This window comes from Zea mays, chromosome 1 (assembly GCF_902167145.1).
Source record: "Zea mays cultivar B73 chromosome 1, Zm-B73-REFERENCE-NAM-5.0, whole genome shotgun sequence".
Classification (NCBI taxonomy): Eukaryota; Viridiplantae; Streptophyta; class Magnoliopsida; order Poales; family Poaceae; genus Zea; species Zea mays.
This window is the reverse complement of record NC_050096.1, coordinates 221,521,065-221,535,139: the sequence shown is the minus strand read 5'-3', so window position 1 is coordinate 221,535,139 and position 14,075 is coordinate 221,521,065. Positions and strand designations below refer to the sequence as shown.

General features: G+C 40.8%; 1 protein-coding gene across 4 annotated transcripts; it reads right to left on the bottom strand.

The window, feature by feature from the left end:
* Positions 1-591: 591 nt before the first annotated feature.
* LOC100283067 (beta-1,3-galactosyltransferase sqv-2) lies at positions 592-8,875 on the bottom strand. Of its 4 annotated transcripts, none has more exons than XM_020551818.3 (13): positions 8,431-8,875; positions 7,871-7,934; positions 7,722-7,771; positions 7,333-7,526; positions 5,821-5,884; positions 5,677-5,749; positions 5,088-5,211; positions 4,410-4,497; positions 4,249-4,299; positions 3,973-4,044; positions 3,748-3,860; positions 1,297-1,417; positions 592-1,071 (listed from the first exon to the last, which is right to left on the bottom strand). In XM_020551818.3, exons 1-12 carry the CDS (start codon positions 8,553-8,555, stop codon positions 1,398-1,400), a joined length of 1,038 nt encoding a protein of 345 aa, XP_020407407.1. In that variant the 5' UTR covers positions 8,556-8,875; the 3' UTR covers positions 592-1,071; positions 1,297-1,397. The 4 variants fall into 4 exon arrangements, with proteins under 4 accessions (XP_020407407.1, XP_020407405.1, NP_001149441.1 ...); XM_020551816.3 differs by having other exon boundaries at positions 594-1,071; positions 1,308-1,417; NM_001155969.1 differs by lacking the exon at positions 1,297-1,417 and having other exon boundaries at positions 645-1,071; positions 8,431-8,843.
* Between the last annotated feature and the right edge of the window lie 5,200 nt (positions 8,876-14,075).

The window sequence follows — 14,075 nt, the reverse complement described above, 5'->3', positions numbered from 1 at the left end:
AAAGTTATGTTCCAGAGCCATACTAAACATGTCCTAAATGGAGTTAAAGTTATGCTCCAAAGTCATGCGAAACATATTCTAACTTGACTTTTCCCTTGTCTATTTGCTCTAACAAAGACTTTTTTTCCTTCCCTTGTCTATTTACTGCGCGACGCCAATGCAACTGTCAGCCGCAGGAACACCGGACCAACCAAAAACCCCTATAATTTATTCTTTATGTTTTTAACAAAACCTCCTATAATTTCTTTTTGGTTTTCAGATCCACGTCACATGTCGGGTTCAAAATCGTATAGGATTTGGCTAAACTCTACAAGAAATAGTTTTATTTCCACAAGCTTAGGGGATAATTCCCGATTTGAGTAGAACCTTTGAACTATTCCACTTCTTGTTAAACGTGCTTCGAAAATAAGAACATGTCAATGATGAGAACTCTTTTCCCCGTCAAAAAAAAAAATGGCGAGAATTTTTTGGTCGCCATGCATTTAAGATGAAGACTTCCATGCGATACCATCTACAATAATGACCTGCATGGACTATAGGACTTCTTCTGTAAGCTCAAAACAACCAGAGAGTGTACATGGCAGATTCTTGACTTCAAGAGGGCATCATTATGTATGTGTCAAAAAATCACAACCATGGCAACAGGTCTGAAGACACGCATTACGCATAAATGTATTCTGGAGCAAAGTAATCTCCCGAATTGCTATTGATTTCTGTCACTCCAACAATGGCAGTGTCTGTCAGAAAAAAGAATGGTAAAGGGTGGGGCATCTACAAATGGCACGCGGAACAGGATACAATCTGCAGAGGGCTTTTCGTCAGAACTCATGATTCTAGTGTAGTGGCCTTGCAAAGAAAATATGCAAGACCTTTCCTTTGGAAAAGAAAAACAAGATATCCGATCCAGTAATCAGTATGAACTGGCTCGTACAAGCCTCCTCCAAAGGACTACACAAGATGGCAGAAGAAAACAAAATTTTCCCAATACCGATTCGATCCAACAGGCACAGTGTTTGCAAAACTCTTCCTCATTAAGCATTGTTGCTCGTTATAGCGCTGAACATAACGCACCTGCAAAAATTATCTTAGTGGTTAGCCCTGCAAAATATCTAGGAATTTGTGGTGAAATCCAGCAACTCATTACATGAATAATACACAAGCAAAAATGTGTTCATTTCTCCAATCTCAGAAGTTCAATATTCACCATCTTTGGTTAATCATATCATTTATCCACCAATATTTAAGATTTAATAAAGGTGGTAAGCCATGGAATAGATTGAGCGAAAGATTTAGAACCTAAACAGGACCTTGATCAGGACCAGTGAGGAACCTCAGGGCATGTTTGGATGCCACCTATGTATGTCGTGCCAAAGTTCAGCGGAACTTTGGCTGCTGATTCAGCCGTTCCGAATCAAGCCTGGGAGGGGCATCAAATTTGAAACTGGAGATTAGTCATAGCAGTCCGATAACCCAAAAAAACAGCACACATCCAAAAGCGGCAGAGCCTCCTCGGTCAACGGATGAAATTTGGCCTGGCCAGCAGGGGTATCCATCCAACAGCCCCTTAGTCCAAAACATAAGCAAACATGAAAATAACCAACTGTTTTTTTTTACAAAACAAGCTAATTTGCATCCATTCTATTTTCCGCTGAACCATGAAACCCTTGCCTTCTGTCCCAAACATAAGCAAACCATAACTAGGGAAGCCTGCTATGGTTTGTAGTCAAAGGTCTAAGGAAAACTGAACCTAAATTTTGGGTTAACTTGTTACAAATGAGACAATAAATATCCGCTGATCATAAACTGCTAACTCTAGCAGGTTCATTTCTGAAATTCGTATTCCAGAATACATGCTGAAGGACATGCTTTAGCTTTAGTATTCATAGGTCATTTGCAGTTGTAGCAACTGCAAGATAACTAGTTAAGTTGAACATACCTACCCCCCTCCATGGCTCCATTCGAAATCATAAGGCGTTTTGGATTTTCTAGATGCATTATTTTACTATGTATCTACCTAGACATAAGTGTATATCTAGATACATAGCAAAATCTATCGTCCTGTTTGTTTCTGCAGCCATTCGGTTGTGCCAAATAAGCTAGAAACACCAGGCAACCACACACTCATCACGACCGCGCGTCCGCGTTGGATTCTCTCCCGCAATGGCGGTTCAAAACGCGGAGCTCAGGCTATCCGCACTGACGAACTCCACGCTGAACTCTACCGCCTTGGTGGCATTTTGGAGTTCGAAAACAGCTGCAGCGGTGAACTCTATCCTAAACTGCATCAAGCCCGACGCACCTTCGAACTCTATTCCTAGAGACTTGGCGTTTGGACTCCATCTTCTCTCTCACATCCACGGTGGCAGCGGATCGTTGGTCCCGCTGTGGTTCGGATCGCAGGGCCACTGTAGACGTGAGTTGGTATTTGAAAAGAAATGATATAATATGTGGTAGTTGGTATAGAGTTGAGATATAGAGTAAACATGACTGCGGAGGATTGTGGTATAGAGTAAAGAATCTTGCTGACGAGGATAGAATATTTCTTTTAGAGTACAAATTTAGAGTAGTATGAGTGCGGATAGCCTCAGGCTGCGCTTTGCGATTGTTCCTTGTGTCTCCCTGCTTGCCCCTGCCCCTTCTCGAGCACTCACCCCTCAAGTCGTCCTCCTCCACCGGTGCCGGTCCTGTACTGTACAAGTGTACCACCATCCCTCCCTCCACCACCACCACCCCTCTGTCCCCCAGATCCAGCGCCATCGGGCGGATCTCAGCCGCCGCCACATTCCTCCAGGCACGCCACTTCCCTCTGATCCCATCCGCTCATCTCTCTGCAGAGGCAACAGTGGCGGTCTGGTGCAGGGGAGCAGCGGAGCCAGCATCCGCTCGTCCTCTCTGCGGCGGCAGCAGCAGGCTGGTCGTGAGCAGGTGGTGACGGGCTGGTGAGGAAGAATCACATAAAAGTCCTTTTACACTCAAAATTGCTATGATAATGAAGATTGCCGAACACCCTGATTTTTCATGCTTAGATTTTTTGGACCACAACTTATTAGAAAATCATGATCAGATTATAATCGCTTGTCCTATAAGACTGTGCTCAACAAGCCGTATATATGACCATGCAAAACACTGTTATGCACTACAAACAACATTTTTTCACAGAGTGGAGTTTGAAATAGGAGATGGTATAGGTAAGACTGCTGGAGATAGCCTAAGCGGTTCTAAACATGGCCTATGTATCTAGAAATGCCAAAACGTCTTAGTGGAATGGAGGGAGTAGTTTTCATTGGATATGCTCCCTAGCTCCATCCCCTGTTTTACTTCTACACTGAACAAGGAAATTACACATTTCTTGTTCATGTGTATCTGCTACTTCTCTCATCCTTGAAGTTTCAGTACTCGCAAGGTTGTCCAAATACAGGATTAAAAATCAAGACAATCAAGGATCTGACAAAGTATGCAAACAGAGGGACTAATCACATGGAAGCAATCATCAAGATTCAGATTTGACCAGTAAGAAAAATAGATCATTAGAATAACGTAAACATATAAAAGGGCGTACCCAGTGCCATAGGCTTCCCGCACTGTGCGGGGTCTGGGGAAGAGTATCTTTAAGCGCCAAGCCATACCCGCATAATATGCAGAGGCTGGGGCTCGAACCCAGGACCTTCCGGTTACAGACGGTAGGCTACGTAAATATATATCAAACAAAAAAAGAATCAATTTCAAGGTCCAAAGATGCCAACCAACCTGAGGGCCACGATGAACAGCACAGTTTTGCTTCATTTACATGATTCACGGCAAGGCCAATCATCCACGATCCAACACTAACATCATCATGGGCATATGTCCGGAGAGCGGACCTATCGAAAAAAGATCCATAAATATAATTAATGAAATTACTCATTAAAATATTCTTATTCCTTTTCAGATCCTTGTGGGAGAAGGATATAGAATGTGCACAAGGTTGCATACTTGTTTATAGAAATGAACTGAGCTATGGCCCTGGATATGACAAACATTTCACCAGAAGCGTGTCGAAAGTACCTATTGTTTGATAAAAGTAGATGAGTTGATTCAAATGTTAAATCTAGCACAATACTAAATGTAATACTCCATTATTTCTAAATTATAAGGTATTTGGTGTTTCTAGATACATTGTAAAAAGCAATGTATCTAGAAAAGTCAAAACATCTTATAATTTGGAACGGAGGGAGTAGAAGCTAAAATTGCTAAGGCAAGCATACATACGATTTCCCATCACCAAATTTCCACCAGTCTGATTCGTACCACTTGTGGGTTCTGTGTTCAATGGAGCTCTAGTTTAGTTTGTCAAATGAAGAAGCACTCAAATGGGGAAAAGAAAACTATCAAGTTCCTAAAATGAATTGTTGTAAACAGTAAACACTCACAAGTCAGAGAAAACCTCGCCCGATTTCATGCAACCTATATAGACACGAGGCCTGTCCCAGTGAGTTTCGAGCATTGCACTCAAAGTATCTACAGAAACACAATATGTTGTTCCATGTTAAGTACAGTTCCTGTTAATATATTTCGAAACCACATCTAAACAAACACAAGACTACAAGCAATTGTTGCCAGAGGCAATCCAGTATTCCAGAACACACAGAATGAGTGTCTTAACAAGTCAGAGGAGTTCAAAAAGTCCATGTATATATATCATAGGTAATTGAAGTTGTTGCATGCAGAGACAGAAAACGACAATAGCCTTTTGTAAATCTCATTTCAGTGCACAAGGAGAATTTCAAAACCTCCCGACTTGAAAAGGAGGAACTTATATTTCCAAAATTGACAAATGATTGTCCAGAATTAATCTGGTTCAGGTTTCATAATGTTTTAAAAATTAAAATCAGCCTAAATTATTGGATTTTTTTGAAACTGTGGCACCAACTGCTGAAAATTAGTTTAAATGATTTCACTGGCATATCTGGTAAACATTAACAGAGTCAAACTTTAAGAAACCAAAAGTATCTGGAACATGAGTAGTAGCAAAGATCCTAAAATTTACACCCTTGTAATAAAACACAAACCACTAATAGAGCCCCTCAAAGTTAACACATGGCACATACCGACATTTATGTATATATCATCATTGACCTTAGCATAAAATGCAGCATTGAATGTTTCTGCTGCATTAGCAAAGAAACTTTTTGTCTTCTTAGGAAGCTCTTCATCAGATTCTATATGATCATCCTGCAAAACCACTTAATAGTCAAGTTCCAAAACTAAATCAACAGCATGAGCTAAAATACAAGCAAGAGTTTTTAGTTAAAAAATTCAAGTCGACCGACTAGTCGTCCAAGGAAATTTGGAAAAATCGTGATTAATCGCCAAGTCGTCCGACTAATCGTGATTAACCGCCCAAGTCGGTTAGCCAGAACGACCAGCAAGTCGTCCGACTTGAAAACATTTTTTATTAATGGAAATATTCATCTTAACACCTTTTTGTCAGTTACGTCGAACTTTGACGCTAAAAAATCCAAAGTACTGTACTATAAAATTACTAATGCCATATAAAGATACACATGAACTACCAAAGTATATGAATCTTCTATCAACATTAAGCAAGGAACACAACAAGTACATAAAAGAAAGTTATCATTGAGTCCATCAACATAGTAGATAGTACTACATAATAAATTGTTCAATCAGGCTTACCAATATCAAGAAATCCTTGGTGCTCCTATTTTCGTCATCAATCTCCCTATCGAAAGTATCACCTCGATTTGCACTACATATGAGAAAATATCAGAAATCTAAAGTTTGTAAGTTTATTCCAGCAGGGTAATGGATATCAGGTACCTTCTTCCAACAACAAAACGTACTACAATGCCTTTTTCTTCTTCTAGTTTCTTCAGCATTGAACCTGTGCAGAGAGGTACAATTAAACTACACAGAAAAATATGATATTATACACAACAGTAGGTTTAGAACAATAATAAAATAAGAAGTGTATTTTTTAAATTTATCAACAGAAAGGTAATTTAAAGGTAAGGGTACCATATCCATGGTACTACAACGGGAGAATAATCAAAACTGGGTCATTTGTTTCAAAACACAATCAAACAACTAGAGGGCAGTCGTAGTGCCGGAGGCTAGTGGGGCCTACAGAAGGGATAAACTGAGACAAGCCTTCCTCACGCAAATGCGTAGAGGCTGCTTCGAACCCATGACCTCACCACTACACCAGGTCTGTCCATCACACAATCAACCACCTACAAGATGAAAAATGACTAGGACCGAATGGTATTAATTAACATTGCAAAACGCAGATCTGCATCCAAGTTTTTCATACTGTGATGGCTAATCTTCAGGATATCATTTAAAGTTGTTAGAAATTTTAGGTGTTTATACAATCCAAAACTTAAGCACATGTATCTGACTTTACTTAGAACATTACCTTGCATCTACCACAATTTCGCACAAGTGCTGGGCCCTGGGGGTATCTGTTTTCCAGCAGATACACCAAAAACAAATACATTGCTAAACTTCCTTAAAATTGGCAAAAATACTGAGTTTTGTCCAACAATCTATCCGGCGAAATAGAAACAAGCATCCTTATTTTAGAGTACTATAAGCACTCTGTAACATAACTATTAGAACTAAAAAAACACTTTCTAACATAATAAGGGGGTGTTTGGTTTCTAGGGACTAATTTTTAGGCCTCGTTTGGTTAGAGGGACTAACCTTTAGTCCCTCGTTTTTAGTCCCGTTTAGTCTCTATTTTGTCAAACGGAAGGACTAAAGTAGGGACTAATTGGCTTTAATCTCTAGTCCCTCACATGGGTGCTAAAAGGGACTAAAGGGCAACATTTACTCCAATTACCCTTGCTAGAAAATTGGTGTCAAACAAAAAAATGGGCATTTTGGTCTTTATGTGTTGCATTTAATGTATTTAGAATCTATTTAGTCCCTACAACCAAACAGGGTAGGAACTAAAATTTAGTCCCTAGACTAAACTTTAGTTATAGGACTAATGGAACCAAACGGGGCCTTAGTCCCTCCATTTTATTCAATTTTAGTCCCTAAATTACCAAATACGAAAATTTTAAAGTTTCCGTATTTGACAATTTAGCAACTAAAATGGAATAAAATGGAGGGACTAAAAATTAGTCCATAGAAACCAAACACCTAAAATGGAATAAAATTGAGGGACTAAAAATTAGTCCATAGAAATCAACCCCCCCCCCCCTAACTACGAGAAGTGAATTACCAGATTTTAATATTAATATTCTTTTTATGGAATTATTAATATTGTTGTCTGTCAGAATACAAAAAAAATAGATGCAAGAAAAATGCAAGCATGAAGTGTACCTGTTGGAAGCCATGATTTCCTGACAGCATCACGGTAGTTTTTCCTCCCAAAGCTACTCATTATTCCAATAACAATCAGTGGCTTTTTCCCAGAATGAGTTCCATTTGTCTCAGGAGTATATTTGCCAACAAAACCTTTATGCTTTGCTGCAGCCAGCTCCATCTCAAGTGATGCCAACCGCTTCCCTTGCTGCCTAAAAAGTGGAGGATGTTTACACAGAAGCAATTAGTACAGCTCCAAACTCTGATATATAACAAATTCTGCATGTTTGGAGCACTAGCTCCAATTGGACAGCAAATACGTCTTTCAAGCACGTTAAGAAAATTGTTAGATTGTGCATTGGAAGGCAATTTTGGCATAACCTGAAAGGTTACAGATTTAGAATTACCTGCATGCAACAACCTTCAAGGTATCATCCACAGATATTGCTGATTGCCCCTGAATCACATGCACAAACAGTTAATAGAGCTCTTTAAGCCCGCAGCACTGTTGGATAGTTCCGCTAGAGAACAAAAGAGCCAGATCTCTGGTGCCTACCTGGCCTGTTCGTCTGTCGAGCTCCTTAATGAGATGAAGTCGGTTCTGAGCATCCTGCCACAATCTGAAATTCCAGAAGTCAACAAAATTTCCTCTACAAACAGCAACAAACCATTTCTACAGAGGAACAGTTCCCGTTACTATGACAACCCAGATCAAGCTAAGAGGTAATAAGGTGCCTGAGAACTAAGATTGGTTTTCACCAATACTAGCAGAAAATGTAATACTACAATAATGAACTGTGAACTGCAAAACCCGAGAGGCGAGAGCTGCAGAAACAAACACTAACGTCGCAACAAAATGTGAGCCTCGCACTGGATTTCGTTTGAGAGATTAAAACTTCACTCGCTGTTCTAAAATATACCACCGGCTGGATCAAAACTTCCCTAGCAATATCACCATGAGCATCTCCCGCCAGAGAAATACATGGATCTAGAATCCCCCACGGGCGATCGGTAACACTAACACATGCAAACCAAACAATCCAAGAGAAGAACCCAAGCAGGCGAGCATTCTCACGAAGAAACTAATGCCGGAAACCGGCGGGCGGGCATACTCACCGACCGGCGACGTAGAAGGAGGCCATAGTAGCGAACATAGCGAGCATCATGGCGGACATGGGCGACCGCAGCGCCCCAGCGGCGGACGGCGCCTGCCGCCGCGCCGGGCCCTCCCGAATCTGCATCGAGATCTCGAGCTCGGAGACCTTCACCTGCTCCCGCCCCGCACTCAGCACGGGCCCGCCATGGCCGCCCACGACGAGATATCCGAAGCCGCTATCAGAAAACTCAGCGCCTAGGGGTTGTCTGGTTCCGGGAACTTCTACAACTACAAGCCGCCACGGGGGAGTGGTGGCGCAGCGCAGACGAGGGTTGTGAGTACAGTTTTGGTGGTTTCGCTTGCAACGATTTAGAATTTGGAGAACCCTATGAGCCTATGAGGCGTCGAGGAAGAAGACGACGGTTGATTGCTGTGTGCTATTTGTCTGCAAGGCAAAGAGAGGAACAAATATTTGCTACAAGTAATAAAGCAACAAATAAAGAGTTAACATATGGGTCTAAAATGATTAGAGGTTTAGAAATAGAAAGTAATAATAAATCAATAATTCTCTCATTTCTTTATATACTACTAAAATTTGTCTTAGCAATACCGCATAGGATATTATATTGACACGTGTCCAGATATTATTTATGCATACCATAAAATAGCTAAGACGGTGTTTATTTGAAATTATAATCGGATTATATAATTTGGAGAGATTATAATACAAGAATTAATTAAAATTTGTTAGATTATATAATCTAGACATATTATAATCCCAAACAAAACACCTCCTAAATATACCTTCATAGATAATCTATCTATATTCTATATCTATACCCTATATAAAACTAACACCACTTCGAATTTAGTAGGGGTTGAAAGGGAATAAAAATGAATTGATAAAACAATCCTAGAAAAAAATTCTGCCACTGAAACTTTATGATATTCTAAAAAGATTAGATAACAAAGATTTCTCGTTTTATCTCCTTTCTATGAAAGGGATAAAGCCATGAGAATTTATAAGCACTAGAAAGTTTGACTTTAGTTCGATTTAGAATAGCACCTTAGTTTCTTTTTCAAAAATAATTTGAAGGATCTTTTTTGTTTCGTAGTAGTAGAATTGCTAGAAAATAAAGGATTTCGTTGTAGAATCCTAAAATAAAGATAAAGTACTTTATTTTTTAAGTACTTGCCAATCTAGTTATCCACCTATCTACATATCCTTTCTTTTATCGTAAGTGCACTTAGGTGGGCCAAGAAGGCCTGGCTATAATCTATATCAGAACAAATTCCCTCTTTTTTTATTCAAGATATTTAATACAATGAAAAATTAAAGCACGATTCCCCATAGAAATATGTACATAAGGGGGATTTGTAGATAAACTTTGTAACACTCACTCAAACAAATGCACCTAGAACCATCACACCTTTAAAACTAAGGGACGAAATCTCTTCTTTTTTTACTCACTCAAATCCAACGATATAACTTATTTGGATCATCCCTCCCTCATCAATCACGCTTCCACTTGTGACCCACTCACAGAGTCGAGGGTGTTGAGCCCATAGCTGGCGGCGACGTATAGGTTGGAGGTGGCGCGGGCAGCATGCACGACGTCGCCTATCAGGTAGAGTACGCTGGAGTGCGGTGTGGTGGACTTGAGGCTCATCCCCTGAGATGCCCGCTGTTGTCGAGGGTGAGGACGTTGGGGAAGTCACTTTGGACAATGGTGGCGGTGACCATGGTGACTCATGGCACGACGTTGATGACAATGTCATCGTAGGGGTCGAATTTGCCGGTAAAGCAGACGAGGAGACTCCGTAGATGGGCGGTGTGGAGGGAGCCGAACGTGATGGGCTCGTGGAAGAGGAACTTGCATCGTTAGCGAGGGGCGTGTCCTCGACGAAGGAGACGAAGATGACATTGGGGCCATTGTGGATGCCAGACTCGAAGCCCCTGAGGACGTCGATGGCGGTGCACTCCGTCGACCAGCAGACACTGTAGGCGGCACAACGGCGGTGGTAGTAGCATAGTCCAAGAGGTTGGTGTGGGGCACGAAGCTGACGGCGGTGATAGAGAACCCAACGTCGATAAGCTTGCGATTGCAGGTGACGTCGTGCTTGACGGAATCTTGGCAGGAGCCTTTCCAGTAGGCTAGCACCTGGTCGTCATCGTCTTGGTCTTGAACGAGATATTTTTACTAGTGAAAATAAAATAATAACTTGTTATGGCATTGGATATGTGTGGTATGAAATAGTGTTTTCCTTTGTGGTGTTTACCATAAAAAATATAAGTGATTAGCTAAGGAAAAAATATAATTGTGTTTAACTTATATTAATGTGTATTTTTGGTTGATAGAAGAAGATGAAATAAGAGACAAACAAATCTAGGTAACAATAAGTGATTTTATTTGTTTACAAAGAACAAAATAGTGTCGTCAATAAGTTCCACAAGTAACTCTCACTCAATGTTTGATAACAGACAATGAGTAGGGAAAAGGGAACCATGGATTTTGGACCATACAAGGGTGAGGTTTGGATACTTCAAGCCAAGGGGTGCCCACCACAAGTTTTTATTGGCTAGTACAATGCATGTACGTTGCAACGACATATAAAAATGCTAGTGTATGATAATTACATAAAACCAAACAACATATATATTATCATCGGCGTCACCATCTCACAATTTTTGCCAGAAAATAAATGTGTAGCAACATCGAAGTTTTGAAAAAGTTAACATCAACTCTCATAGGCCATCCTAGCTAGAAACAATCAACTAACCTAGTAAGCCATACAATAATGTTTTAGGTTTCATTAAGAATCAACTAACCTAGCAAGCCATACAACCAGGATAGAAAAGTATATGTAAGTTATATAAAATTATAAAAAAAGGAAACAAAAACATGACATATAAGGATCGAAGAGAGCACCGTCACCTGCTTTAAGGACACGTGATTTTTCCACAAAACTCTAGATTCCTAACAATCTCTTTGCATATCTCCCTAGGTTTGACAAACAACTGCACAAAGAGCCTACACTCTTCCTGTTAGTCCATGTGGCTTCACTGGCCTCCAAGGCTCCAACCTCTCGATCACATCTTAAAGCAGTTCATGGGCAAATTAGCCCAACAACTGCTCTGAATAACTAGGGCTGGATCATGCATCTCATAGACAACACCATAGGATCTCCCTTTGCGGTGGCCTAGAAGCTTCACCTTAAACCCTCTTCGAGACAAGCTCCCAAAGCCATCCCTTACATCACGTGTAATGCTACGAAGAGACATCTACTAAAGGCCACAAGTGCAGAAACATCAAACGTCCTCCAATGATTGTGGAAAGATGAGCATGCCTAACAAGGGGAAAAAACTCGTGTTATCCTCAAAAATTTCTTTCTGGTAAGAATATAGAGATATTGCTTAATTCAGAATAACAGAGAAGCAACACCCAGAGATAAAACTTTGCACCTTGTACAATATTTGAAGCTCACCATACAATTTTTTCAAATAAATTAATACAATCAATCATTATAAACAAGGGAAAACGTATCCTCCTTGCATTTCTTTCACGGGGCGTTTGGATCCCTTCATTTTAGAGGAATTAGAATTCACTCAATAAAATAACTTATTTAGTTTGAAATTTGATATTCCACCACTTTCCAAAGTTCAGATATAAGTCTATCTCAAATTCATGGGGTGGAGGATGAGAAATGATTTTATGCATTAGTAGAATTTGTTTCTACTCTGTAACTTAAATGACACTCTTCATCTATAGTAAAAATGTAGCACATAAATATTTTCGACATCTTGCTAATAATAGTATACAAATATATTTTACATAAAATCCAATTAGCTTAATTAATATATGCCTAAATTACTATTATTAGTTCATTTCAATACACACATACACTGTCTTAATAATTATGAATGCAGGTACATCTCTCAATGTTATTATATTTGAACAAACAAAACAAATACATACGAAGAGACATGAACTTTTGCACAAACATGCATGATCAGCTCGATGCACCTACCTAGATCTTGAACTTCAATAAAATCAAGAAAAAAGTGAATATGTTTTGCAATGAGTATGCTACAGTTTCCATGAGCCGTACTTGGTAATTCTTAAATAACCCGACAAAATAGGATGATATTCTCAAGCGTGCCATACATAGCATAGAAACCTGCTCATGCCACCGGCGCCCTCGCCGGCGCGCATCCTGTCGCCCCTACAACCAGATCCCTTCACCTAGTGTCGGCGTGCACCATGCGCACTCCACCTCGTGTCGTCGCCTCCCTCACTTGTGGTCGCCTGCCTAGATCTGGATGGCAACCACATCGCGTCCCTCACCATCTACATGATCGAAGTAGGGGGCTTCATCGGCTTAGCCTTGAGCTCGTCGATGATTTAGTGACAACCACCGTAGCGCGTGCTAGGACTGGGCCTCCCATGGTATGGCCATGTACGCCTCATACTGGAGCACCACCATGCACTGCCCCATGAAGTGGTCCCACGTCAAACTCTACCACACATGTATGGTGAGGGGAGGAGGGTGACGGGTCTCCTGAGCGGTTCAAAAAATATCGTAGTCTAGAAGCCGAATGGAGGTGAGGAAGAAGGCAGCTGCAGTGAGGGAGCTAGTGCAGCGGGGGATTTTTACCGTGTTGTTACATCTTTCTAGAGATATCCGAGCGGCAGTGAAAGTCACCTAGAGGAGGGATAAATAGGTGAAACTTGAAATTTACAAACTTTAAACACAAACTTCATCCCGAGTTAGTGTTAGAACGAGTATAAAGAAAAGTGTAGTGTGGGAGAGGTGTTCTTTCTTAGAGTTGCTGAATCGATTACGGATTACTTTGGGAGCCAACTCAAAAGCGATCACAAGCAAGAGAACAAGAGAGACTGGAGAGGAAGAACCAAATCACAAATTAATGATCAACGCAAAGAACACAACGATTTATTTCCCGAGGTTCTACTCTAAGAACATGTGTCCCCGTTGAGGAGTCCATTAAGGACGAGGTCTCTTTCAACCCTTTCCCTCTCTCACACGGTTGCAGAGACCGGATGAGTTTTCTTCACTATCTCAGGGACACCAAGTGTCGCAAGGACCTCCACACAAAGAATCGGAGCCTCTTGCCTCGCTTTACAACAAAGAGAATGGGGACAGAGTGAGAATGAAAACTCATGTCAAGATCACAAGAACTCGCAACACTCGAATGTGCAAGCCACTAAATCTCTCAAACTCAAAACGATTGAATGCGGCGCGGAATAGGCTTTGGAAGCTTTGGAGATGTTACTCTTGATGTGTAGTAGGTTGGAGTAGTTCTTATGCCTTCAATGTGCTGGTTAGGGGTATTTATAGCCCCAATAACCAAAAGAGCTGTTGGAGAAAAGTGGTAAAAACTCCTATCTCGGGTGGTGCACCGGACCCCTATAGCGTCAGTCGGGTGCACCACTGGACCTTGTCAGCTTGTCCCTACAAGAAGCCACATTTTGTCTGACAGAGCCGATCGTTGGCGATGTTACTACCAAGTGCATACGAGGTGAAATTTTGGAATGGCTTCTAGAGACAAGTGAAGTTGTCGTGCATCTTTAAACAAGCAATGATACTACCAAGTGATGAGATATAATACTGGAAAATCAAGGTTAGGAGGACCTTTAAATCTTTC